The 24,602-nt window shown below is 58.4% G+C and overlaps 8 protein-coding genes and 1 non-coding gene across 9 annotated transcripts; 4 read left to right on the top strand and 5 right to left on the bottom strand.

The window, feature by feature from the left end:
• Positions 1 to 2,544: 2,544 nt before the first annotated feature.
• On the bottom strand, positions 2,545 to 5,055 carry LY79DRAFT_639089 (DNA glycosylase). Its single transcript, XM_060562313.1, has one exon. The coding sequence runs from the start codon at positions 4,714 to 4,716 to the stop codon at positions 2,704 to 2,706; it is 2,013 nt and encodes a 670-aa protein (XP_060410315.1). The 5' UTR covers positions 4,717 to 5,055; the 3' UTR covers positions 2,545 to 2,703.
• A 94-nt stretch (positions 5,056 to 5,149) lies between these two features.
• LY79DRAFT_t214 lies at positions 5,150 to 5,236 on the bottom strand. The gene has a single exon. It is a non-coding gene; the product is annotated as a tRNA-Gln (tRNA).
• A 230-nt stretch (positions 5,237 to 5,466) lies between these two features.
• On the bottom strand, positions 5,467 to 6,180 carry LY79DRAFT_672692 (phosphatidylethanolamine-binding protein; the record flags this gene model as incomplete). The annotated part of the gene is made up of 2 exons (XM_060564087.1): positions 5,467 to 5,659; positions 5,774 to 6,180. 2 exons carry the CDS (start codon positions 6,178 to 6,180, stop codon positions 5,467 to 5,469), a joined length of 600 nt encoding a protein of 199 aa, XP_060410316.1.
• Positions 6,181 to 8,250: 2,070 nt separating this feature from the next.
• On the bottom strand, positions 8,251 to 9,982 carry LY79DRAFT_582735 (major facilitator superfamily domain-containing protein; the record flags this gene model as incomplete). Its single annotated transcript, XM_060560283.1, has 2 exons — positions 8,251 to 9,460; positions 9,570 to 9,982. 2 exons carry the CDS (start codon positions 9,980 to 9,982, stop codon positions 8,251 to 8,253), a joined length of 1,623 nt encoding a protein of 540 aa, XP_060410317.1.
• Positions 9,983 to 12,978: 2,996 nt separating this feature from the next.
• Positions 12,979 to 13,824, bottom strand: LY79DRAFT_523132 (uncharacterized protein; the record flags this gene model as incomplete). Its single annotated transcript, XM_060555505.1, has 1 exon — positions 12,979 to 13,824. The coding sequence occupies one exon, from the start codon at positions 13,822 to 13,824 to the stop codon at positions 12,979 to 12,981; it is 846 nt and encodes a 281-aa protein (XP_060410318.1).
• Positions 13,825 to 17,795: 3,971 nt separating this feature from the next.
• On the top strand, positions 17,796 to 18,689 carry LY79DRAFT_564951 (uncharacterized protein). Its single transcript, XM_060558704.1, has one exon. The coding sequence runs from the start codon at positions 17,915 to 17,917 to the stop codon at positions 18,389 to 18,391; it is 477 nt and encodes a 158-aa protein (XP_060410319.1). The 5' UTR covers positions 17,796 to 17,914; the 3' UTR covers positions 18,392 to 18,689.
• Positions 18,690 to 19,206: 517 nt separating this feature from the next.
• LY79DRAFT_357957 (uncharacterized protein) lies at positions 19,207 to 20,069 on the top strand. Its single transcript, XM_060552708.1, has one exon. It carries the CDS (start codon positions 19,305 to 19,307, stop codon positions 19,794 to 19,796), a length of 492 nt encoding a protein of 163 aa, XP_060410320.1. The 5' UTR covers positions 19,207 to 19,304; the 3' UTR covers positions 19,797 to 20,069.
• LY79DRAFT_593059 (uncharacterized protein) lies at positions 19,790 to 23,696 on the top strand (the record flags this gene model as incomplete). The annotated part of the gene is made up of 2 exons (XM_060561508.1): positions 19,790 to 19,807; positions 21,642 to 23,696. 2 exons carry the CDS (start codon positions 19,790 to 19,792, stop codon positions 23,694 to 23,696), a joined length of 2,073 nt encoding a protein of 690 aa, XP_060410321.1.
• On the top strand, positions 23,311 to 24,422 carry LY79DRAFT_564954 (uncharacterized protein). Its single transcript, XM_060558705.1, has one exon. The coding sequence runs from the start codon at positions 23,725 to 23,727 to the stop codon at positions 24,058 to 24,060; it is 336 nt and encodes a 111-aa protein (XP_060410322.1). The 5' UTR covers positions 23,311 to 23,724; the 3' UTR covers positions 24,061 to 24,422.
• The last annotated feature ends 180 nt before the right edge of the window (positions 24,423 to 24,602 follow it).

The following is a 24,602-nucleotide window of genomic DNA, read 5'->3' on the forward strand; positions in this document are numbered from 1 at the left end:
CGCCGTGATATCGCCCGAGTGTCACTCGATGCGCTACGATTCCTAATAAGCAGAAGACGCTGGCATCCTTCAGTCACTCAAGTACCAAAGCTACTGAAAACTCATGTGTTGTAACAGAAAGGCCTTGTTAATGCAAATTGCGCAAAAATCAAAGCCATCGTCGCTGGACTGAAAGCTTGTCGTGGCATAATATCCTTCTTCGCAGATCGACATCGTTTCATACGCCATGGCGCGGTGACGCAGGCTCAAAATGCCTTCATCCCCGCCCCCCCAGGTATCCAAGGCAAAGAAATTGGGCTATATGTGAACGAATACTGATCATGCGAGTCATCTTGCTCTGATATGTCAACTATGTTGTTTTATGGTTTCGAAATCTTCGAAGCTGAAGCCGACGTTCACACCAAGACGCCAAGACGTCTTGGCGATGCAGATATGGGCTTGTCGACCAGAGCCTCATCTCCCCCAACCCAGCGTGTTCCGATATCATATATGTCTTCAGCGCCCAGTCCTTCTCAGAAGACCCCAATCGCAACCCGACGGGATGTTGCCGTGGCTGCATCTTCCCGCAACTCTAAACCGCATTCGAGAGGAAATGCTGACGACCCTGGCCTCGGTGCCGTATAGCCGTCCCAGAGGCCCAGCTCGCGCCGAGGGGGATCCTTCTTCCCGATGAGTCTTCCCCATTACGCACCGGTCCATGTTTCCACCCTCTCTCTAACCCCCTCCCCCCTCCCTCCCCCCCTCATGGAACCTCGGGATTCGCTTTGGGCATCTTCCGCGAACGAGAGGGGCTTGGTCGAATAGCCGGGCTCTCTCTCGCCTGCCTCTATCCGAATCAGGAACGCGAACATGTTAACCCTGGCTCGTTTCTAAAGCAGCTTGCTCACTCACGCAACGCCGCCTCCAACTTTCCCCAGTTTCCTCCAAAGGTCTCTCGTCCTCGCCGTCCTGTCGTCGTCGTACCCCGCAAACCGCTCCAGCCTCTCGGCCGCCATCGCCGCGTATCGCCCGGCCGCCCCGGCCTCGCCCGCACCACCATGCCGTAGAACTCACCCGCCTGCGCCGCCACGTGCTCCGGTTCGTCCCGCTTAAGGTCCTCGCAGAGCATGTTCAGCATTGAGTCTGCTTTTTTTTACTGTGTCAGCCCCGGGCGAATCTTGGGGTTGGAGAGGTGGCAACGGGGTGTTCAACAGCCGATAATACTCAGTTCCGAGTGACATGTCGAGTCTGGCCCGAACAAACAGAATGGCAGTTTCCAAAATGCCCCCCCTACTTTCTCGGGACCGAGGGCGGTTTCGTTTGCACGCCAACATGCAACATTCCATCTACCGAACAGAGGATACGCTGTAGCCCCATCCGCGTTTGTGGTTGCCGCCGTCACCCTAGACCAGAATAAATATCCCATTTAGCTTCGTGCACTCTCCTTGCCCCCAAAAAGAGCCCCCCATGCAGTGATCGTTTCTCGGCGAAGGATCTTGCTATATTAGTCTTCTGGGGTTAGGGCGTGGTTTGCTAAAATGCCGATTGTGCCAAGCTGCTTGGCTTTTTGGGGAAAGGGTGGCTTCGGTCGAGAGACAGAAGCACTGCACCTTCAGGGTTGCCCCGCGCCAAGAAGGTAACCTTCTAGTCTAATCTACTTGGCGCAGCCGATTTGGCCAGAGTTGAGCTTGTCTCTTGGTCGAAAGAAGGTAGAACAGCGGCGTGCTTGCTTGGGGACGAAGGCACCGAGACAATCCACCTCGCGACTTATAGGGATCGTCGCGATGCTCGACACCACCTTTTTTCCGCGGCTCACTCCTTTTATAGAACAGGTGACTATCCACGATATATGAGATTCAACCAAGTGGCAACAGATAGAGGGAGAGAGAGAGAAAGAGAGAGAGAGAGAGAGAGAGAGAGAGAGAGAGAGAGAGAGAGAGAGAGAAAGAGAGAGGGAGAGAAAGAGAGAGAGAGAGAAAGAGAGAGAGAGAGAGAGAGAGTTGCTAATTCATTCGCTGACGGGGATTGAGCCCGACGTGGCTGGCACGTGTTAGTGATGCTTGTTCTGTAGAGACCGTAACGATGCAAACTGGTGCTTACGGGTCGACCTCACAACCTTGAGATTAAGGGTCACACCCTCTCCCGATTTAGCTAGCCGGGCCAGGGCCTGTTGCAATGGGGGTTGAGAGGTTGGGCGCAGGTGCGAGCCCAAGAATTGGAAACAGATTGTATGCGAACGAGCCCACGGCACCGATGTATCCGCATCCAACACGAAAAGGAGGAACGTCCGCCTTTTCCCGGGGATGAACCGGCATCAGCGGTGCACCATCACGGAGGTGCGAAGGGGGTGGACGGGGAGGTCGGCGGACGGGACCCGGGCGCTCCCGAACGGTTGAGTCTTGAGTCGAATACGGCGGCAGGCAAGCCCCGCAACCCCGGCGTGCTCTGGATGTCTCACCGAGGGGGTGCCGGGACGGAGCGAGACCGCACGCTACCCGATCTCCGGGACAAAAGCAGGATAGGACGCCTGAATCATGCAGACACAACTTGGTAGCATGACGTTTTGCCATTACATAACACCAAAAGTGCTGCCCCCGGATAGGGAGGGGTATTGGTCTATAGACATCCGTTTACGTGATTAAATCTACGATACCAGAATACGTATGCGCAACCCGCCGGCAACAACCCACGCAAGTCAAACCCAGACGAGACGGGTTTCCGCGTCTACTCCTCGATCCTCTCCTTCACGAGGGCCCAGCACTTGCGCATCCCGGTCCCCATCGACTCCTCGTCCACCTCCTCCGCCGTGGCCCACCGGTGCCTCGCATGCGCCGACACGCACCCCCCCTCCCCGTCCACTTCGAAGAGGTGCACGTGCATCGTCAGCTTGATGTGCGAGAACAGCCACGGCACGCTGCCGAGGTCCGCGACGTGCCGCGCCCGCGGCCCGTCCTTGGCCCTCGCCTTCTGCCTCTCGCCGCCGTCGCCGTCGCCGAGGATCAGACCCGAGACGTACCCCTGCGCGTCCCGCTTCCTCGACGACGCCGTGTTGCTCGCCGCCGCCGCCGCCGCCGCCGCCGGCAGCGTGTGGCTCGGCAGCTCCCACATCCCGGCGAGGAGCCCCTTGTCCGGGCGCCGGTGGACCAGGAAGCGCCCGTCGCTGCGGCGGCGGACGGCGCAGACGAGGGCCTCTTCCTCGCGCACCGCCTTCTTGACCACCTTGAGCGGGAACTTCCTGGCGTGCTCGGCGACGGTCTCCAGGGTTCTCGCGTCGGCCGCCCGCCGTCCCGGCGAGGCCGGTTCTTGTTCCTCTTTGGCCGTCTTGGAGGAGGAGGAGGAGAAGAAGGCGGACAGGGTGGCCTGCTTCGCGACCGGCCGAGACCTCGTCCCCTTGCCGGCCTCTTTGCCCCCCTTGACCGCCTTCGGCGCTTTCGCGTCCGAGTCTTGCCCGGAGAGGGCAGCCTGCTCCTCCTCCTCCGCCGCCGCCGCCGCCTCCTCCTCGAAGGGCTCGCATATCGAGCACAGGTCCTCAATGTCCTCCACCTTTGCGGCTCTCGTCGGTTTCGCGGCCACCAGCAAGCCTTCTGCGTAGGCGCGGCAGGTCGAAGTGACGGGACACGCGCCGCAGTTCGGCTTCGGCGTGCACACGGTGCTCCCGAGCTCCATCAACGCCTGGCCCCAGCGCCCCGGCCGATCGCTTGTCGGGGGCGGCGCCTCCTCGTCCTCAACCCGGGCGTCTTGAGGGTCGTCTCCCGCGACGGCCTTGACGAGGGCGTCGGCGGCGGCCCAGAGCAGGTCGATGACGGCCTTGTCCGTCTTGGCGTTGCCGAACACGCCCAGCTGCCGGCTCAGCACCCGGAGCACGTTCCCGTCGACCATGGGGGCGGCCCGGCCGAAGACGATGGCGGCGATGGCGCCGGCGGTGTAGCGGCCGACGCCGGGGACCTTGGCCTCGAGCTCGGCGGTGTCGGCCGGCATCAGGCCCGCCCAGCCCGGGTCGGCGACGACGAGCTTGGCGGCCTCGTGGATCCTCGTCGCGCGGCTGTAGTAGCCCAGGCCGCGCCAGGCGGCCAGCACGTCCTCGGGGGCGGCGGCGGCGAGGTCCCGGATCGTCGGCCACCGCGCCATCCAGCGGTTCCAGTAGTCGATGACGACGGCGACGCGGGTCTGCTGCAGCATGATCTCGCTGATCCAGACCTCGTAGGCGCGCCTCTCGAGGGCGGCGCGGAGGCCGGCGGCGCCGTCCGGGTGGGAGCGCCGCGGGTCGATCCAGGCCTTGCGCCACGGCATGCCGCGGGCGGTGCTGGTGGCGTCGAACCAGGCGAGGAGGGCGTCTCTCCCGTCGCGCCCGGGCCGGCCGTCCAGCAGCAGAGGACGGTGATAGCCGGCGGCGTGGGCTCTCGCCGGGGGCGGGCAGGGGTCCGGCGTCGCCTGTCCGGATGAGCCGAAGAGGCTTGCGTGAAGCTTCTCCGTGTCTGATTTCCGCGTCTTTTCAACTTTGCGCCGCTTGGGCAGCGGTTCTGCAGTCTCGTTCACTCCATCCTCGTCGACGGGGGGCGTGAAGTCCGCCTCGGACGCGTCTTTCCGTGGCAGCGGCGGCGGTGGTTTGGCGGCGGCTCTGCGCGTCCTGGATATTGCTTTCGCCGGCTCATTATCCGGCTCGTCGTCGGCTTGGGCCAAGATCCTCTTTGCCGCAGCGAGCGAGCTTTGGCGGCGCACAATGCCGCGCTGTATCATGATTGGGTTTGTTGTAAGTGCGAGACGCGACGACTGGGAAGACGCGTCGCAAGGCGAAGGTGACGGCCGAGCTTTAGCGTCGATTCCGGTGACAGGTCCCCTGGAACTGAGATCGCGTCAGGGGTCCAGGGTCCCTAGAGACGGGCACAGGCCACTGTAGCAAACAGCCGAAGAGAAAATGAATGGAAAAGAAGCAATGCAGATAAAAAAGAATGATGGCCATGTTTTCCACCTTTCCCTGCTCAACTATCTAGCAATGCCATCTATTAATACATCTATCCTCTTGTTAATAATTCTAGTACTTCTGAGAAATTCCTTATTGGATTAGAAAGATGCGTCACAAAAGCAAAAAAGCAGCAAATGCATCGCCCGACGTGCACCTTGCATCCCAGCCTGGATATATACACATATATATACAGCAAAGCAAAACAATAGGTCCTACCAGGATTTGAACCTGGGCCTACGGAAAGATCTGAAGGCAATCAGAATCCGACGTCCTAACCAACTAGACTATAAGACCATTCAACCTCGCTAGTTGCTGTCGGGGCCGTCGATTTTACCGCCCATCGACTTTGCACAGGCGATGCCGTGAACGAAGACAGAGAGAACGGCACAGATTACGCCCTGTGTATTTTTAGCTTTCTAATTATAGGGCTTCTAGAAGTTGACCTGCAGGCTTTTGGATGCCTTTGCTGATGTTGTGGGAACTCTAACCGGCGCGCACCCCACGCAAACCCTCTCCCCCCCGACTTACTCGGTCCAGCCGTCGCCGGCGCACGTCATCCAGTTGACGCCGACCAGCTTCAGACCATGCCTCTCGGCAAACTCGGCGGGCTTCCATGACCGTCTCTCGACGAACTCCTCCCCGCCGACGTCCTCCTTCCTGAGATCCTGGCCATGGGGCTCCCGGTAGAGCAGGAAGAGGTAGCGGTGCGGCTTGGAACTGCGAGAGAACGGCGAGACTCGTGTTAGCGTCGGATCAACAGCCCGTACGTATGTGCCGTTCCTCGCCTGAAAAAAATGAGAAGTTCCAAGACGTTGGAAAACAAAAACTCACTCGTCTTTGGGCCCGGGCCCGAGAAACTCCGTCAGCGCCGGCTTCCCCTGCGCGACGACGCCGCCGCCGCCGCCGCCGCTGAGCGGCTGCAGCCCGGGGACGACCCAGTGGCGCCAGAAGGCGAACTGCGGGTCGTCCGGGGTCGGCGCGTCCGGGTCCGTCAGGAAGAGCGTGTAGCACGCGCCCGGCGGCGCCCCGGCCTCGCCCGCGAACGAGACGCTCGGCGCCACCCTGCACTCGCCCGCCCGGAAGAAGTTGCCGGCGTCGACGGCCTTGCCCGCGAACGACACCTCGAGCTTCGTCGTCGGCTGGAAACCCGCGGGGATGAGGGCGCCGGCCGGGCCGGGCACGAGCTTGGCTTGCTCGAGCGAGCTTGTGAGCTTCTGGGCGTGGTCGGAAAGGGACATTTTGGGGGGGAGGGAATTGATGCTGGAAGACGAGGGAGAGAGGGTGGTTTTTGGCGCAGGTGAAGAGAACCGTCGAGGAATGGTTAATGATTTATTTTCTTCTTTTTGGACAATCGCTTCGCTTGCGGGAGGTTTTAACCCGAGGATGTGATGCGCGATGACCTGCGCCGGGGTCGGGCGCGGCATGGAAGGGGGGGAACGAACGATACCAGTGGTGGAAAATTGGCGGCTTTGCTGCACAAAGGGTCTTGGCAGATATAAGAGGTCCCAGTCTCGACTCGAGTTGGCAAACCGAGGATGAACAATTCCTATCTGAGGGATGATGCCCAAGTTATATACAAACCAGGGGGAGTCGGGTCTTGTTTACTGTCAAGTGTAAGGCTTACACATGCACGGCTTCAGCGATGAGACCATTATGACGGCGAGACAATAGAAGTATACAAAGGCAGCTCCGGCTCGCTCGCTTTGGTCCGTTATGACCTCAAGTCCAGCCCGTTAGATCTCTCGCCTTCAAGCACACCAGACTCGTGCATATTCCATCGGTCACACAGCCATGGCAGACTTGGCCCAGACAAGGCATGATGTTTCAACCATCTCTTGATGACACCAGCCGAGGCTGAGTAGGTTCCACGCGTCTGTGGTCAATTGCCCGCTCATGCTGCTCCTATTTGACCCATCTCGCATCGCGCACACTTGCTTACAAGCCCTTTTGGACGATAACCCTGAAAGCGGGTGAAGTTTCTCAAGTCCACAAAGCAAACCTTGTCTGCGGAGCCGGAATTACAGCCAGCCTCGCGCAGTTTCCGGCTGGGCAGCCCTCGGTTAGCCTCTCTCAGCACACCGAGAAACCTCACCGGGCCATGTCTCTGGCGGTGTAAGCATTGGATAGAGCCGAGCCCAAGTTTATATAGGTCGAGTGGCTACGGCTTATGGCACGCTGTCTGGTTTCTTTTAAGGTTACGGAAGCCAGAGGGAAAAGCCATTAATGGTCTTTGTTACTTTGCTCGTTCGTAATGAACCAGACCAATAGCACAGCATCAGCTATCCAGATGCATCTCTGAGGTTCTGGAGAACCCGGACGTTGTTCCTGCTCAGCGTGACCAACAATGTCCGGGCTACTCAGTATAAGTATCCCTGGTCAGCATTCCGAGCCCGGGACCGCCGTCCCTTCTTCTTCTTCTTCAAAGCATCCTCCCCACGTTTCCGAACTTGGTCGCACGTCTCTGTCACCCGACAGGTCCTGAGTCACAAAACCCCAACATTCTGGGACCCAAACCGGCCTACCGGCCGCACTATTAGTCACGATCCACGATTGCCTTTTTTTTGGTCGGAGGGGGTCCAGACATCTGGGCTCCTTCGTCTCAGCTGCGCCGCCGTTTATGGCACGAGAAGGGGCTGTTTCTTCCTCAGGCCGTGTGTCCTGCTTATACGACGGAGGACGCAGAAATGATCTTTAATGATCATCTACTCAGCCATTTCCGGATGTAAAAGAAGGCAATTTCCCGCGGGACCCGTCCCAGATTTTCAAACCCTTCTTACAAGTTCTCGTTATACGGTTGACCAAGTCGCTGTTAACCGCGTCGGGTGTTGTCGCCAGAGGGCAGAGTGCCACGATGTGTGCTTAGAGAAACATTGATAATCAAAAGCGGTGGCATCCCGCTAGTTACGGTTCATCTTTAGTTCCGGGAACAAGGAATAGCGGCATGTCACGTTTGACCCGGCTAGCGAGGACGGTTCACGAGGCTAGGCAGTGATATCCAACAACCTATTCATCTTCACATATGAGAGAGAGAGAGAGAAGGGAGAAGCATAGCCAACGGGTTACAATTTATGACAACCTAGTCGAAAGGTTTTTAATGGGTATTCTACAACTAACCAGAAGACGAGGGCGACTAACTAATTAGAAAGTGTAGAGAGAGAGACAGAGAGACAGAATGAGATAGCGTGAGGGAGACATTGGGAGTAAGGGAAGGGAGAGCAGCAGGTGGGAAGCTGCATGGTCTTGACAAGAATACGGTTCTTTTCTAGATGGATCCGGGACCAACGGACGAGGGACCGGGGGGGGCAGGACTACTCTTTCGGGGCCTTCTTGATGTCGACGAGCGGCCGCAGGAGCCTGAAGGTCGCGAGCCAGATGATGAGGCCGACGGCCGGGAAGACGCCGCACAGCATGATGGCGAAGTTGTAGCCCTTGACCTCGGACATCCAGCCGCCGAGCGAGTGCGAGATGGCGGAGCCCGACTGGCGCGTCATGTTGCCGGCGATGCCGTAGGCGACGTTGATGCGGCCGGTGCCGGCCATGATCATGGCCACCATGCCCGGGGTCGCGACGCTGAGGATGCCGTGGGCGATGCCGTCGAGGATCTGCACCGGCCAGATGGCCCAGTACTTGATGACCTTTCCGGCGAGCACGGCGCGGATGGGCAGCACGATGTAGGAGAGCATGACGAGGTACCAGTATCCGCTGCGGTCGGCGACCCACGCCGTCAGCACCGACATGATGGTCATGGTGGCCTGCGCGATGATGACCGTCAGCCCCGTCGTCTGCGCCGGGTCGCCCTCGCCCGCGACAACGAGCGCCTGGCCGTAGATGTAGAGGATGCAGGCGTTCCCGAGGTGGAACAGGAACACGGTGACGGCTACGATGGCCAGCGGCTTGTTCTTGACCAGGATCATGAGCGAGCTGTCGGCGTTCTTCTTCTTCTTGTTCTTGCCCAGCCCGGGCAGGTGGAAGCCGCCCTTCTTGCCCGCCGCCCCTCTCTCCTGCATGTCCTGGTGGTGCTGGCTGTTGTTGTCGTCTGTCTCCGAGTCGACGGGCACGCGGCCTCTCGCCGCCGCGTGGTCGATGGCGCCCTCGGGGATGAGCCAGACGATGGCCATAGTGCAGGCGCAGCAGGCGATGACCAGGTAGAAGACGGCCGGCAGCCCGAACTTCTGGCCGAGCGCGCCCGCCGCGCCCGCCGTGATCATGTTGCCCAGGTGGTTGGACGCCTGGTTGCGCCCGTTGAGAGCGATGAAGCTGTGCTTGTTCTTCTTCTTCTTGCCCTTGTCCTTGCCTCCCGTGGCGGGCACGACGGCGGCGGCGTCGGCGTCGGCGCCTTCGGGATCCTCGGTGCACACACCCATTGTGAGGGCCACGAGCAGGGGGATCAGGCTGGCGCCCGCGACGGCCGACACCATCTGCGTAGTGAAGACGCAGGCCGGGTGCGTGGAGAGAAGGTTAAGACCCTGGCACGTGCCAACGGTGCATGCGAACGTGGCGACGAGGGCACGCTTATACCTAAAGGGGGAGGAGGGTAATGATCAGTCTACCTTCAGACAAGACGAGGAGGGAGGTTCCGTCAAATGCTTCTTTCAAGACACACACACACACACACACACACACTCACCTCGTCGCGTCTATAAGCGCACCGATCGGTCCGCTCATGATGATGGTCGCCACGTGGCTCATGGCGACGACCGAGCCGCGCATCCCGGGAGCCCAGTTGTGATCCTGGAGGTACACACCAAGGAAGGGTCCCAGGCCCTCCTGCACGTCGCCCATGAAGAAGGCCATGGCGAGGAGGGCCCAGCGCGCCTGCTTCCTCATCTTGGCCAGCTTGGGGTCCATTGGCTCCGGGTCGCCCTGGCTGTACGCCCCATCCAGAGGCACGTTGAGCATGGTGGCCGGCTCGGAAGCCGACGTGCTGGGTGGGAGGTCCTGCTTGTCCTGCCTGTAGTCGGCCTCCGTCCGCGGCTCGGCCGGGTGCAGGTAGTCAAGGCTGATGGCGTTGCGGTAGTTCTGGTTGTCTTTGGCGTCCATGGTCTGTCTCTCTTCACACTGCTGCCGGAAAGAGAAAAGAAAGTGTTCGTCCGTGATGGGTTCGAGACGACGCCGGGCGGTCGTTCATTTTAAGAGGCGCAGAGGGGGTCGGTCTTCTTCATCCATCAGGACAGCGGGCGTCCCCGAAGGGGAACTGACAGATTTCCTCCCTACGTCAACGGGCAAACATCTGCCCCAGGCGGGCTCATGAGGTCGTGCCAAAGATAGTCGTCTGCGCAAAGCCTCTTTTTTGACTTGCTTGGCGGTCTTGGTGCTTGTCTGCGCCCTGCCACGGTTGATATGTAGTTGTAGATAAGGTTAGTATGTGAGTAATCTTGAAACTTAGACAGACACCACCAGTCACCCCTAAACAGCATAACACCTCCGTCATAGATCATGATCAGCCGGTTTCCCGATAGTCTAATAGATATGCTTAAAGTATCACCGGGACCCTTGGATTTCTGAACAGACGGGGGTTTGGAAGCGCTGGACGCGCGGTCTCGATGGGAGCTTAACTCTTTTCGCGTTATTGCCGCGTATTCTCACCGCGGGCGGGGTCTGCAAAATGAATCGACATGCAAGCACTCTGTTATGCTTACAGTCGAGCAGCACCTTGAACCGCTGCGAGGGCCGATATCTTCTCCGCAAGAACCGATTCAGGGAAGCAAACACCGCATCTAGACAGGGGGAGCGACCCGACTTGCGAACAGTCAGCCAACGTTTCAAGGCGATAGGCCAAGGACCGTATTTACGTCTGATCTCAGTGTGCTGAGCAGCGACTCATCCGTCCCCAGGAGGGCAGTTCAGACGTTCGCCCTCGAGATTCCAGCGGCCCGGAAAAGCTCATTCAGCAGCATCGGGCACCATTTTTGTGACAGCGGTGCACCATGCTGCTCTGATTGATCGTAGCTCTCTCGCCACACCCCGCGCGCGCTGGCAAAGCTATGCTAGCACCAACGCGAGCTGATGAACCCCCGTTACTCGGTGGCGGGGTTGGGAGAGCTCCGTCATTGTGTCGCGCACATACTCAACTGCGATCTATGCAACGCCCGCACGTGCTCCCGGTCCTCGAGGGAAACAGAGACAGCACCTCGAACGTCTTCAGGAGGCTTCGTGCGAGTAAGTGTGGAGGGCTTACAGAGAAGGAGACAGAGAGAAAGAGAAAGAAAGGGAAAGGAGGGGCTTTGGTGCGTGGTCAAAGTCTCGGGGTGAACAAACTGAATCGGGTCCTAGAGCCCGAGATAGAAGAGCAAGGTTGAGCTGTTTCGAAAACGCCAGATGGGAGGAGCTATGCAAGTAGACCAAAGACATCTCTGAAGTCGGCGCAGTCAGAAAATAGCGGCGGCCCAGCTTCTCGGCAAGGAGACGCGTGTTGGGAACGATATGCAACAAGCCAAGGGAGGGCCTCAGAACCATGGCGAAAGCTGCAAAGTATTGGTCGCGAGGCCGTGATTCGGCGTCTCGTCGTACCTTGGCATTGTTAGCCTCGAGTGCCAAGACGGCAAGTATGATTATACGGGTATAATAAAAGACGGGAGGTTTGGTCTTTTTTGTTTCCCATTGGTGAGCGGATATCGATGTGCTGCTACGGACAAATCTCTGACTGATGGCAAAGGCCGTCTTTCGTTCTGGACATCATGCCCCAGGAGTACGCGAAGCGCTTAAATGCTTGGTCATCTTTATCTCTTGGCGGACGGGAAGCTGAAGGTTGGTTGACGCCGAATCTCCCGTCAAGCTTTCTGTACGACGGAGCCATCCATCATAGCCGCACGCAAGTCGTCTTTCTGCGCCCCCCCCCTCCCCCCCTTTCGGGCTTTCCACTTCCCTACCCCCCACGGGCACGCCGCAGAAGTGTGTAACCTAAAGACAAGGGCTGGCAGACGAACACCTTGCAGAATGGTGTGAAGGCGTTCCCTCTGTGACGATATTGGCTCCAGTCCTGGGCCGCAGGCTTCTTTGCTGAGCCCCCTTCGGTGCGCGCCTTTACTTTACTTGCACCTCCCGTGTGCCAACAGGAGTAGCTGCGGTTCTGATGCCGGGCTTCACGATGTGGAGTGAATAGGAGTTCAAGCTGCCGCTACCAGTATGACGTGTGACAACATAGACGAGGTTGGTCGACCGAACCCCCCCTGGCCCCCAAGATTCCAACACGTTCGGGAGAGTGTCAGGTATGAACCCACCTTATTTCTACATGGATCATACTTTTGACGCTGACCGTCACGGCAACACAACACTCGTTATGAATAAAGCTGAAGAATCTTTATCTCCAACGCGCGCGGCAGGAGTCTGGGTCATCGGCGTTGCCTATAGGTACGGCGTCTTGGCAGCTATGTTGGTCTCGACGCTGCATCGCGGCATGCTATGCGGTCGCATGCGGAATTCGATAACTCGATTGCCGGACTGCCAGTCAGCCTGACTTATCGTTGCTATAAACCAGGTTGCCAAGACACTCGTAGCCTTTATCATCGCCTTTCTTGCGCCATAGGCTGGGTTTGTTCAGACTCGAGCATGCCTTGCGTGTTTTCAGAACGTCCTCCCGGAGCTGGCTTCTTGGCCTTCTTGGCGCTTCCGTACATCCGCAGCGAAGTGCATGTGTGCTTACAGGAGCAGCAGGGAACCTTGTTTTCCCCAAGAGCCTTTCATCACTGGGAAATGGGGTGAGAAAAGCCCTAAGCCTCATGTATTGCGGTAAGTGTCTCATGTGAGGGCCGACTCGGAAGCATGTCTGTCCTGCCCACGCTTCTTCAACATCCGAGATGAACTTTTGCACACCGATGAGTCAGGAGCACGAAAACCATAATCAGCATTATGAGCACAGTATGTTTTTGAATGTCTTCTTGGTTTGCTCCCTCGAGACTTTGGAGATGAACGCTCTCCGCGAGCTGCCTGCTCGGTTTATCCTCCAGTCTAAAAGAGATCTTCAAGACATGGCAGGCTTGCCTCAAAAGATCCATCGCTAATGTCATCAAGGTTCATCAGTCGAATGGCAGGAAAGATCATTCGCTGTTCGATGGCGCATCCCTGGCGACGATTCTCAAAGCCCAAAATATTTCATCCCAGGTTGTCTCTCTGATGGACAGGATCATTGCTGAGCGTCCGATGGCTGTGTCCGTGGCGTTTGAGAGCTTGCAAACGCATCGGCATAGTTTTTTCTCTCCACTCGGTCCTAGAAATGATCTACTATCGTGATCGAGAGAGCTGTTGAGCTTCCAGTCTTTAAAAGTGCCACTCAGGAATGGCTGCCTGTCCGTGAAAAGGTCCCGCAGGTTAAAGTGCTGCACCCTGGTCGTGGTCTCCCGGGTAGAACACCTCACCCTTGCAAACAACTCCAAGACGACGTCTTGTTTCTCTCGCGTGCACTTGGCGTGGGCGTTCAGCAACTCCCCGATCCTGAAGCAGGTGCGCATCATGGTTGTGGAGGAAAGCCCAACGACAACGGAGCGGTCTCTCATCTTTGGAGGAACGGGGGGCCTTATGATAGGGGTCGGGCTTGATGGGGAACTCGCTTGCTGCATGCTGGCACCATCAACAGGCATTCCGGTCTCGGGGCTCCAAATGGCATCCTTTTCACAGGCAGTAATAGTGTCCCAGTCGATATCTTCGTCAAGAAGGTCTGGCTCCGAGAAGTTGATTTTGGATGCTTCATCGCGGCTTACGTCGGAAGAAGAGGAGTGAAGCTTCAAATCGAAGCTACCAATCGACCTCGGACCCTGATCAATGGTTGGAGCGAAATTTGAGGGAGAAAGCTTGCTAGGGCTGCCGTCGGCTGGTGCCAGCAGCATGGCCATGTCCTCTTCATCCGAGTCACCGATTGAATATTCATCCAAGGTGCCGTCCTCCATGGTGGCCCCTCCATCTTGTGCTGCTTGCTTGAGGCTCTCGAGGTCAAGATGTGGGAACGGCTTGGCAATGATTGCATGCGATTTCGACGGAGTGTGATTTGCACATTGGTGGTTACCAACTAGCGCTTCGTTGGATGGGACGAAGCATTCGTCGCCTATCGAGTCCAGGTTCACGAACTCGTCCATCCACGAGTCTGCCTCGTCACGCCAAGACTCGGCAATGTGTGGCGGACGAAGTGGCAAGGTGCTTGGCGGCGTTTTGGGTATCTCCATGGTTGCCTCGGACATGGTCGGTGAAGCTCGCACAACATCGGGCGGGAGGGGGCACTGTTCCGCGGGCTCGACTCGGTCATGGAACGCTTGGGGTTTATTGGACGAGGCTCGGCATCCCATTCCATGCTCAGGGGTGGCGATTAGCTTGGGGGCGGTATCGACTGCTAATCGCTTGAAGGGCGACAAGACTGCGGCGGATGGTGTTGGCGTCAGGGGTCTCTTGGGGCCATTGATGGGCTTGAAACCACCAATCGTTGACTGTGTGGCGAAATGTTCGGGCATCTTGGGCTGCGAGATGTCAGCGCCGCACCGGACGAGAATCTGGCATGTACCTACACGTTTGCTGGCAGGGTTCTCGGTGGTGACGGTAAGTCATGTACGAGGGCCGAGTATATCCCCAGAAAGCAAGCCATGAATGACACGGAATGAGACTGGTTTGGTGTCAAATCAAGATCAAGGAGAGATATAAAGGGCACAGGAGGAAGCACGACGAGGGAAGTTTTCTGTCCGGACTCCTCGGAGCGCGCGGGAGGTTGGAAATGAGGCATCCACGAGAAGAAGGAGCAAGCAGGACTCTTTCCTCCGCCTGTGTGGCTCTCTCTTTCTTTGGCAGTTGCCCATCGCATGGGGTGTTGGAGGGAAGGATCGATGGGGATTTTTAATGGCAAGAGCACGACAAGACGCTACTTCCGAAGATGCTTTCTCCTCCTTCATCAGGTCCTGTTTGCAAGAGAAGGAAGGAACAACATCAAGACGTCTCCCCACCTCCTGCTTAACGGCTGTTTCCCCCGAGGTTGGTGATAGCTTCAACAGCTTTTGTTTCCCCTCTCTCCCTCCTGAGGGCACCCATCTCGTTTGAGGACCGCGTCAAACCGTTGGACATGAGTTCTTCTCAGAAGCATCGAGCACGTGAGTCATCAACAGGCATTTCGAGCCTTGGACTTCAGAATCTAAAATGCACAAAGGGTGCCGCCCACGCTGGACCGAGCCTCGGCACCCCCTATTCCCCTCCCCAATACCCTCGGGCAGCGCTGAGGAAGAACGCCTTTCTTGACTGGTGACCAGTCCGTTCATCAGGCCGCAGTTTGCCTCTCAATCAGGTACGTTCGCCTCGTCACGTATTGCTTCAACGGCTAGCTGGACTGGTGACAGAAGCCTCCTGCGCCGAGACGACACACCCAAGATAAGACCCTTCTACACCGAGTAACAATCAACACATTGATGGAGAGGTCGCTGCTCACTTGAACACGTGCATCCTTGTGTTGTCTATCGCCCATCTCGCGACATGTGCAGCCTTGGCTAATGATGTCAATACCACCGGTGGCACGGCAACGGTGAGACATTACCAACAGAGACAACGACGTTGAAGGGGGGGGGTGTCTCTCTCTCTCTGTCTCTCTCTTCCCCCGAGACCAAGCTAGTACCGCACCCAAAGACGGCCCCCAGAGGAAGACGACAAAGACATGGCTCGCTGTGACGATGAAGGGTCACGAGATATTCCGCACACCGACGACGTCGACGTGGTTCCTTCTCTCTCTTATCGCAAACGGGCGCTGAGGCGGGTCGGGCCACAAAAGGCGGCCTCGCAAGCCCCGTGTCCCGGGCCACGGAGGCACGGGTCGGGAGTGACATCAACCCGCAGGACCGAACAGAACGGGACCAAGTCAGGAGCCCCCACCTGTCAAAACAGAGATCGGCGTCGCTCACCCTGGCCGCCCTGGCTATCTCGATTGCGAGAGCCAGGTACGATGGCGGCGCATCTGCGTCGATGAGGGCATTCACAGGCCAGGCAGCTACGTCAGAAACGAGGCATGTGCCCACGGTTGCCAGCGCCTACCCTCCCCGTCGCGAGGGGTCCAGCGTTAAAGCCGCATGTCGTGTCTTGCGCCGTTTCGTTGTCCGGTTTCGTGTCTCAGCACCACGAACCTGTCTCCCCGGGCTAGGCGCACAAGACGGCGGGAAAGGCTTGGAACGAAGGGAAAGGTTGGACCGCCTGGTCTCAGGTGGACGGGACGAGTGTGTGAGGGGGGTGAGGTGAGGGAGGAGGATGTGGTGAAGAGAGGGTGCGCGTGCACTGGCGGCTAAGCCAGCGAGAGATGCCTCAGCGATGCTAACGCTGGCAAACGCAAAGAAGAAGAAGAAGGGGGGGGGGAGGCCTACGCCTCGCGGTTGGGCGGGTAAACCGTTTGGTGGTGATGTCAGTCTTCAGTCAGGTGAACGCAGGAAGCGCAGGGGCTCCGTATGGTTGGCGCGTTTCCAAAGGTTGGTTCCCGCGGAAGGTCGACCATGTGGTTCCGGGAAGAGGTAAGCTTGATGCGCTGGTGGCGGTGGTGGTGTGGTGGTAGCGGTGGTAGTGGTGGAGGATCAGATAGATCAGAGAGAGGATGAGGTGAGGAAGAGATGGAAAGGAAGGGGGCCGCACGGATGGCAGATCGATTAGCGGGAGTCGAAAATCAGATTTAATCATAAACGGGCGTTTTTATTTTACCGTATTTTTTAAAGAATTGTTGCAGACCAAGGATAAAACAAAAAAGAATATAAATAAAATAAATAAAAAGGAGAAAAGAAAAAAATGGTTAATGAATTGTGAGGACAAAAGGACGCAGCTAGCACTTTTCGTTTATCCCCCCTACACACACACAACACATCGAATTCATAGCCGCCACATGCAGATGATATGTCCCCGGCTGTGCCTCGTTGAAGCCTTTTTTTTTTTTTTTTTTTTTTTTGCCTTGGCCTTGGCAGCAGCAGCAGCGTCCACCGCGTGTCGTCGAACTTGGCGCTCACCAAGGACCTCTCTCTGGCGCGATGCCGCGAGCCCCGTCTCCCGCGTCCAGTCAACCCGTAGCTGAGCCACTGGTGGGACGGAGATGGATCATCAGCTGCAGTCATCGACGGAAGGCCGAGAGAGAGAGAGTCTTCTCATTCGACGAGGTCGGTGCCCTCTCTGATTCGAATCACACGTTCTACCAGTCAGAATTCAACAAGGGCTCCTTTTTCTTTTTTCCACTGAGCTCATTGGGGCAAGCCCCCTCCCCCCCCGAGTACAGATTTAGACCAGTCAGTGGCGGCCGTAGTGAACACATGGACTGTCTTGCATGAGGGTGCCGCCATCAGACACGAGCCCCGGGATTCCGGTAGCGAACCATGCGAGACTAGCCAAGTACGAAAGTGACTTGTTGAATTGTTATTTTATTTCATTTTCTGCGATTGGGGTTTTTTTTATCTGGCTTTTTTTCTTTTTTTTTTTTCTTTTTCTTATTGATTTATTTTTGTCCGCCCGTTGATTGCATCCATGATTAGGCCTTACGGATACTTTCTGAGCATATGTCGGTGGACAGTCAGGCACACAGGGTCGTAGAACGACGTGCTTCTGTTTGTGGAGTCGAGGACAACCGCTGACTGGCCGAACATTGGCATTGGCGTCGGCATTGGCGATGGAGACGAACACCCCGCGACGACGGCCGATAGCGTGTTCCGCTTGCGCGTCACAGTTGAGATGAACGAGGACAGTGAAGAGCGATGAAGGGCCATGGACGGCTCTGAGGTTGAGGGATGTGAGGTGAATGAGTGAGTGAATGTGAGTATGTGGATGGTGGCTGTGCGCTGCATCTCAACATGCCGGGAAGCTAGATGTGATGTTCTGCATCGGGATCTGATTGACCCCAAGCCGGGAACATACACTGGGGAGTTGGACCAATGAAGAAATAAGTGAATTAAAATGGCATTAAATCAAGGTAATAAAAAATAAGAAAAAGAGAAAGAAAAAAAAAACAATTAACTGAAAAATAATCGTATTCAACTTCTTGCAGCCAGAATGTCACCACCATCAAACATGGAACCGCCATCTCGACAGCGGCCCCACCGTTTGTTTTCCCCAGACCGACGGGCGACGGCGCTAAAAATGACGATGGGGGGCCGCCAACGGTCCGCCACCATAGTCTCCCCACCACCCTTCCCTTCACCTTTCTTCACCTCCTCCCCCCATGTTACGCCTGTTACGGACTCACTCACACCTCACCTCCCTCACACACTCACTCACTCACTCAATCACTCACACACACACACCCCCTCAACTTGCCGACGACCCAGCTCAACTCCCGTCCCTACACCGCCCGGAAGGGCTGACTTGGACTTGCATAAACGCCATGGTCACCGGGTCCCCTTCTCGCTGATGCGCTGGCAGTCCTATCTCTCTCTATCTCTCTCTCTCTTTCCCTCTTTCTCCCTCTCTATCCCTATCTCCCTTACCTCCTCCCGCAGCGTCGCAGTCACCCTTGGGCCCCGAGAATAGTGCCCCCCTTTCAGAATATTCGTCATCGAAACGTGCCCCGGGGCTAGGGAGCAATCACCTCAACACCACCCGCGCCAAGGCACCATCAACCTTCCAAGCTCGAGGGCATCGGCTGATGAGCCGCAAACAGCAGTCTCTCTATCTCTCTCTTTCCCTTTTGCTGCCCAAGGGCCTCCAGGTGCCGTGTCGGCCATCGAGATGAGCGAACAGCTGTCACCGGCACCACGCAACCTTCATCCCTCCCATCCCGACTCGACGATGCGCGAGGAGGATATCAACTGACGGGCGGTGGCGGGTGGGGGGGGGGGGGGGGGGAGAAGACGAAAAAAAAAAAAAAAAAAAAAAAGCCCAGAGAAAGCAGAGAAAAGAGACTGACCGAGATTCCCTAGAAAAGATCGGGCTTCATCCGATAACAGCCTGTCAACCGACTCGTCACGGGCCCGCCCGAGGAAGTGTTTTTGCCCTCTCGCGTCCTCTAGCCCGCCCCCAATCCCTATCTATCTCTGCATGCTGGGCTTCTCACCCCACGCTGCCTTTTTCGGCTTTGGAGGGGGAGGGGGGGAAGGGGGGAGGCGGTTTTATTTACCGTACATTGCATCAAACCGCGCAGCTTGGCTGCATATCCGGTCGTCTTCCCCGGGCCAGCTTGCTTGCGCCTCCGGGCCTTCTTCCCATATACGAAGGTTGTACTTTTTTAAAAACCAAAACCGCAGGTAAACCTGACGGTTGAGATTGGCATTGGCGCATCGTACCGAACGCTCCTCTCCCGCGCCGGCCAGACCGGTCACCCACCGTTTGTGAGGCGCGCTCCGTCAGCCCCCCTCCCACCACCCTCCCCTCCCGCTGCGTTCCCAGGAGGAACTGCGCGCACCGCACCGTTTTCGCAAGGCGAAGCCAGAGCACCATCTCGGCCATGTGGCGTCTGTCGTGCTCACACCGCGATCAGCATAACCTGCACCTCTGCGCCCCTCCCCCTCTCGCATCCCCCTTCCCTCACTTCACCTCTCTGCAGCACCCGCGATCGACTCGATTCCAGATGAGACCACATGCCCTGCTGCACCTGCCGCTCAAGGCAGTGACACGGAGGATCAAGTGGCGGCTGGAACCCCCCTTCCTCCTCCTCCGCAGGGAGGGCGGTTCAACGGCAGCCTCTCATCTCCGGGGTCATTCGGCGCCCGCATATGCAGGAGAGGCAGCAGGCGAGGCGGAGAGTGGCCCGCCGCCGGAGTGTCGGTGTGCTTCCTTTGCCCCGTCACGTTCGCAGACAACGCTCAACGTCACTGTACAAAATGTCCTGTGGTTTGGATGGGGGCGGTGGAGGGCGGGTGCTAGGGCACTGTTTCCTGCCAGCATCACGCAAAAAGCGGTACTGTTGGGCAGCGGCCGGACACCCACACCATGCTGATGCTGGGGAAAGCGGCCTTTTGGGAACGTTTTCTGCCCTTACATCGCGCGCTGGGCTGGTGCCCTGCGCGCGGGGGCAGGGGGGCATCACGCTGTTGAGCCAACACGGCCAGCTCACGCATGCTCCCTCCCTGGCTGTCATGAGGTGCCAGGCTTTCCAGTCCGGAAGGGAGGACTCTTTCTCGCCGGCACAGTATATGCTTTTTTCCCTCCTTCTTTTTTTGAGGTTGTAAGTGCGAAGCTTGCTTTGGGCATGTTCCTGGTCTTCAGTCACGAGAACCGCCGAGACGGCCCTGGACTGGTCCCCGGACGTCAGGCCTGTTCATCCACGGCTTCCCGTGGCCTTCTCCATTCTTGAGTGTTTGCCCAACGGGGGCTGTGGGCTCGCTTTATTATCATTATTGAAACTGAAAACAAAATTGAGAGAAAACGGTAAGAAAATCAAGGGGGGAAAGAAGAAGAAGGGCCTGGAGCGAGGGTCACATTGTATTGCTGGCCTTCGCTGCCATGACTGTCTTCTGTCCTCTACTCGGCCAAACGACCGTGGATGCGCGGCCGATGGAAACTTTCAGGGTGTCATTGGCTGGCGGGAACGTCAACAGTTGCCTCCCAAGGTGCCTCGTTGAGGTATCCCCCCCGGCCAGTACCGGCCCCCGGATCTCGCGGGTGTAGATCGGAGCGGACGAGCCCCTGTCGAGGTGATGCGAGATTCCACTTCCTCCACCCTCCGGCCGGTCCGGCACGGGATGGACTGTGCGAACGGGGGAGAGGCCCACTTCGGGCCCGATGCCCCGGGGTGTGTGGGGTATGGTGGCAATGCCCGGCAGCAGTGGCCATTCGTCTCAGCGTCGACGGCTGACGAGCATGGAACTCACTGTGTCGGACCTTTACTCGCTGCCGGGAGATTCGTAATCTATTCTCAGTCAACAGAGGAGGTATCTGTCTCCCCCCTTGCCATTGAAGAAAATGCCCAGAGGGACGAGTAGGCTCGTGTCTCTCGATGGCGCAGAGATACAAGAAAGAATGATGTCAATGCCCAATCTGAGAGGAAGAAGATGAAGAAGAAGAAGGCCCAATAATCCAACACAGATTTTCCATGCTATAGCAGTGGGCTTCCTTCCGAGATGAAATGAACCGCCACCTGCAATATTGTTCCCTTTCGAGCAAAGACGCGCCGTACTTGACAAAGACATTCCACGCCCGTCGTTGTTGATGAGTCTCAATGGGGTAAGAGGCGATGGCATGTAGTTAGCGCAACAATATCCAATGGAATTTGGCGATATGCGCAATCACTCTCGAGTCCTGACCTGACGGCTGTAGCTTATAAAGCGTGTGTGCAGACGATGAGTCGACCGGCGTGGACGGCTTTGGCTACAAGTGATGAAATGGATGAGTACGGGTAGCAAGAGGTACCTGCTAACAAACCCTGCGCACGCACTTGCCGTCCGGCTGTTAAGTAATCACATCACGTGCCCCAGGATGACTCATGTCGACTAATGCAACGCCACAATGGATGCGATGTGCGTCTCCGAGATGCAACAACACAACACCCACAACCCACAACCCACTCATCATACACCCCGGTCCGGATCCAGCCCCCCGCCATTGCCACCGTCGCGAGAATCATCAAATACAAACGCATCTGTCGCTGAAGAAGGGGGGGAGGGTCCTCAGTTCGACACAGCAACCCAGCTCATACCAGCCGACAAAGCACTGCCTCCGCCCGCAGATCGCCCCGTTTTCGTTTATGCATTTCGTCAGTTCAGCTCATCGACATTAACCACACGTTGAGCATTTTCATTTTCACGTTCCCGACCCGCCGCCCAACATGATATCCCTCGCGAAGCAGGGCGGCGACACCCACCAACAGGCCGTCCCCCGGCCCCGCACCGACCGCGTTGTTCCCAAGCCCGTCCCGGAGGCCCAGTCCAGGGATCCCCGCGGCTACCAGCTCGGCCAGCTGCGCAAGCGGTACTCGCCCCGCGAGTCCACCGCCGCCGACGGCACCACCGTCCTCCTCTTCCGCATCAAGCCCTCCGATCCGGACTTCCCCTTTGAGCTGGAGCACCTCCAGTGTGAGCTGCGTGTGCCTGAGGACTACCCCGACGCCGCCCCCGTGCTGCGCGTGCAGAACAGCGACATCCCGCGCGGCTTCGGCATCAACATCGAACGCGGGTGGGAGAAGCTCGTCCGTGAGCGCCAGGGCGCCACCCTGCTCGCCCTCACCCACGCTCTCGACAAGAACCTCGAGAGCTTCTTGTCTGAGCAGGAAGCCGCCACCGTGAAGCTGGTATCCTTCAAGGAGACGAAAGACACCCGTCACCTCGCAGTCGCCGCCGCCCCTGCCTCGTCCGCAGTGTCGGCCGCCTTGGTCGCCAAGCCACCATCCCCGGCTCCCCCCAGACACTACGCGCCCGAGGAGTACTTCACGGAAGAAGAGATGGCGGCCGCCAAAGCCCGGCGCGCGCAGGAGACACGCCAGCTCGAGACTCGCATGGGCCGCCTGTCTCTGTACCGCCGCTCCCCGGACGGCATCGTCTACACCCTCCCTCTCGAGCCCCGCCGCCGCGGCGAGCTGCCCGCCGGCCTCCAAGGCGTCAAGACGGTGCACCTCATCGTGCCCCTACTCTACCCGCTGCAACCGCTACGCATCCAGCTCAACGAGTGCGACTCGCAAGACGCCGAGCCCCTCGAGGAGCTCTACGTGCGGAAGGCGGCGGAACAGAAGCAGATGACACTCACGAGTCACCTGAACTACCTGGCGCAGAACATGCACGTTCTCGCGAAGCAGGCCTTGGCGCCGCCAAAGCCCGATGCCCGGGCGAAGCCGACGCCGGTTTCCGAGACGGACCCGAAGGCGAAGGCGAAGGCGAAGGCGAAGGCGTCGGCCGTTCCGGACGAGGATCGCAGCCACATCAAGGTCATCCCCAGGCCCCCGGAATGGGGTCGTGTCGGCGGCGCGGACGATGACGACGACAGCGACACGTCGGACAGCTACGACTCGGACGACAACGAAGGCGGCGCCGACCTGGGCGCCGAGCCGCCCGGCCTCGGCTCCGGTCTCACCGCCGAGCGGGGCACGTCCATCTCGTTCCCGACAATCGAGCTCCACGGCATCGAGCTCTTCCAGGTGTCGATCCTCAACCTCGGCGTCAAGTGCGGCCGGTGCAAGACGGTCAACGAGATCACGGGCCTCCGGCACGAGGCGGCGCAGACGTCGAGCTGCCGCAAGTGCGCGACGGGCTTCGAGGCGCAGTTCCGGCAGCAGCTCGTGCACGCGCACTCGACGCGCGCGGGCTTCGTCGACCTCGCGGGCTGCACCGTCGCCGACATGCTGCCCAGCACCTTCGTCCCCGTCTGCGCCAAGTGCTCGACGCCCAGCCAGGGCCTCGTGTCGGTGCGCGGCGACGCCACCACCAACGTCTGCCGCACCTGCCACGGCCGGTTCACGTTCAAGATCCCCGCGGTCAAGTTCCTGGCCATCACGTCGCCGGGCGGTGCCGGCGCGGCGCCGACGTCGGGGCCCGTCAAGCGGGCCGAGAAGCTCGGGCTGCACGCGGGCACGCCGCTGCCGGAGCGCGGCGCGTGCGCGCACTACAAGAAGAGCTACCGGTGGTTCCGCTTCTCGTGCTGCGCGCGGGTGCACCCGTGCGACCGGTGCCACGACGAGGCCGAGAACCACGTCAACGAGTGGGCGAGCCGGATGGTGTGCGGGTGGTGCAGCCGCGAGCAGCGGTACTCGCCCGAGGCGTGCGGGTTCTGCGGCAGGAGCGTCATCGGGCGCAAGGGGAGGGGGTTCTGGGAGGGCGGCAAGGGCACGCGGGACCGCAAGCTGATGAGCCGCAAGGACCCGAGGAAGTTCAAGAGGGTCGGCGGCGGCGAGTCGTCGAAGAAGGATTAAGCGATGGACGGGGGGCATACTAGTCTTGATGCAAGGCCGCCCTTCGCATCACGAGATGCCCCCTCCGGTGTCAAAAGTGCCAAGGTATATAGGAGCTAGCAGAAGCACAGGAGGCAATGAACCATGGGTTGCGCTTTCGAACGCCCGGCACCTCTGTCGAATGATACCACCGTCCCGAACCACACAACCGGCGTTCGCAAACATGACTGCCGCGCACCGCCACAGGAAACGCGGCCGAAGCCCCCCCCCCCTCCCATCCCTCCACACACACACAAGCGCCGATCGGGCCCGGGCGGCAGACGGCCGGGTGGGATTCGTTGTGCGCGATCGAATTATGCATCGCCGGCCGGGTAACACAATGTGATACGCTCCTCCCCTCTTTCCCACCCACCCCCTTCTCACCCCAGGGGCGATTGGGTGGTGATGATGTCCATCTGTCACAATGTGAGATTTAATGCACGAGTTATGATTGGGAGGGGGGGGCAGGGGGGCAGGGGAAGCATAAGATCACGGACGGGAGGCCGGAGGGTGTTGGATAGGGAGGGATTGGCTGGAGGGGAAGGGGAACCAGGAGGCGCTTCTTACCACCATCACAAACGTCTGGGAGACGGAGGCGGTGTGACGGGGTATGTTTGTTCGATTCGAACAGAAGGTCCGTAGAATGACGGAAAGTATTTCTGCCAAAATAAATGATAATATGATTGGTTTTATTTTCGATATTTTGAAAGGGGGGGGGGGGGGGGGGGGTTGTTAGGTGGTGTGAGGACAAATCCGGAAAAGAAAGAAGAAAGAAACAAAGAAAAACACCCGGAATAAAATGAAGCGATTATTTACTTTCTCATTTCCATATTCCGAATTCTTCTTTTGCGTCACCCCCCTCCCCCTCCAGAACCAATCCTCAGTCCT

Source organism: Colletotrichum navitas, assembly GCF_030913465.1.
Source record: "Colletotrichum navitas strain CBS 125086 chromosome Unknown LY79scaffold_70, whole genome shotgun sequence".
NCBI classification, from domain to species: domain Eukaryota; kingdom Fungi; phylum Ascomycota; class Sordariomycetes; order Glomerellales; family Glomerellaceae; genus Colletotrichum; species Colletotrichum navitas.

Excerpts from the sequence above, each read along its gene's own strand:
- LY79DRAFT_639089 (XM_060562313.1), bottom strand. The coding sequence starts at position 4,716 with ATGATACAGCGCGGCATTGTGCGCCGCCAAAGCTCGCTCGCTGCGGCA.
- LY79DRAFT_564954 (XM_060558705.1), top strand. The coding sequence starts at position 23,725 with ATGCAAGGCCGCCCTTCGCATCACGAGATGCCCCCTCCGGTGTCAAAA.
- LY79DRAFT_564951 (XM_060558704.1), top strand. The coding sequence starts at position 17,915 with ATGTCACCACCATCAAACATGGAACCGCCATCTCGACAGCGGCCCCAC.
- LY79DRAFT_357957 (XM_060552708.1), top strand. The coding sequence starts at position 19,305 with ATGTGGCGTCTGTCGTGCTCACACCGCGATCAGCATAACCTGCACCTC.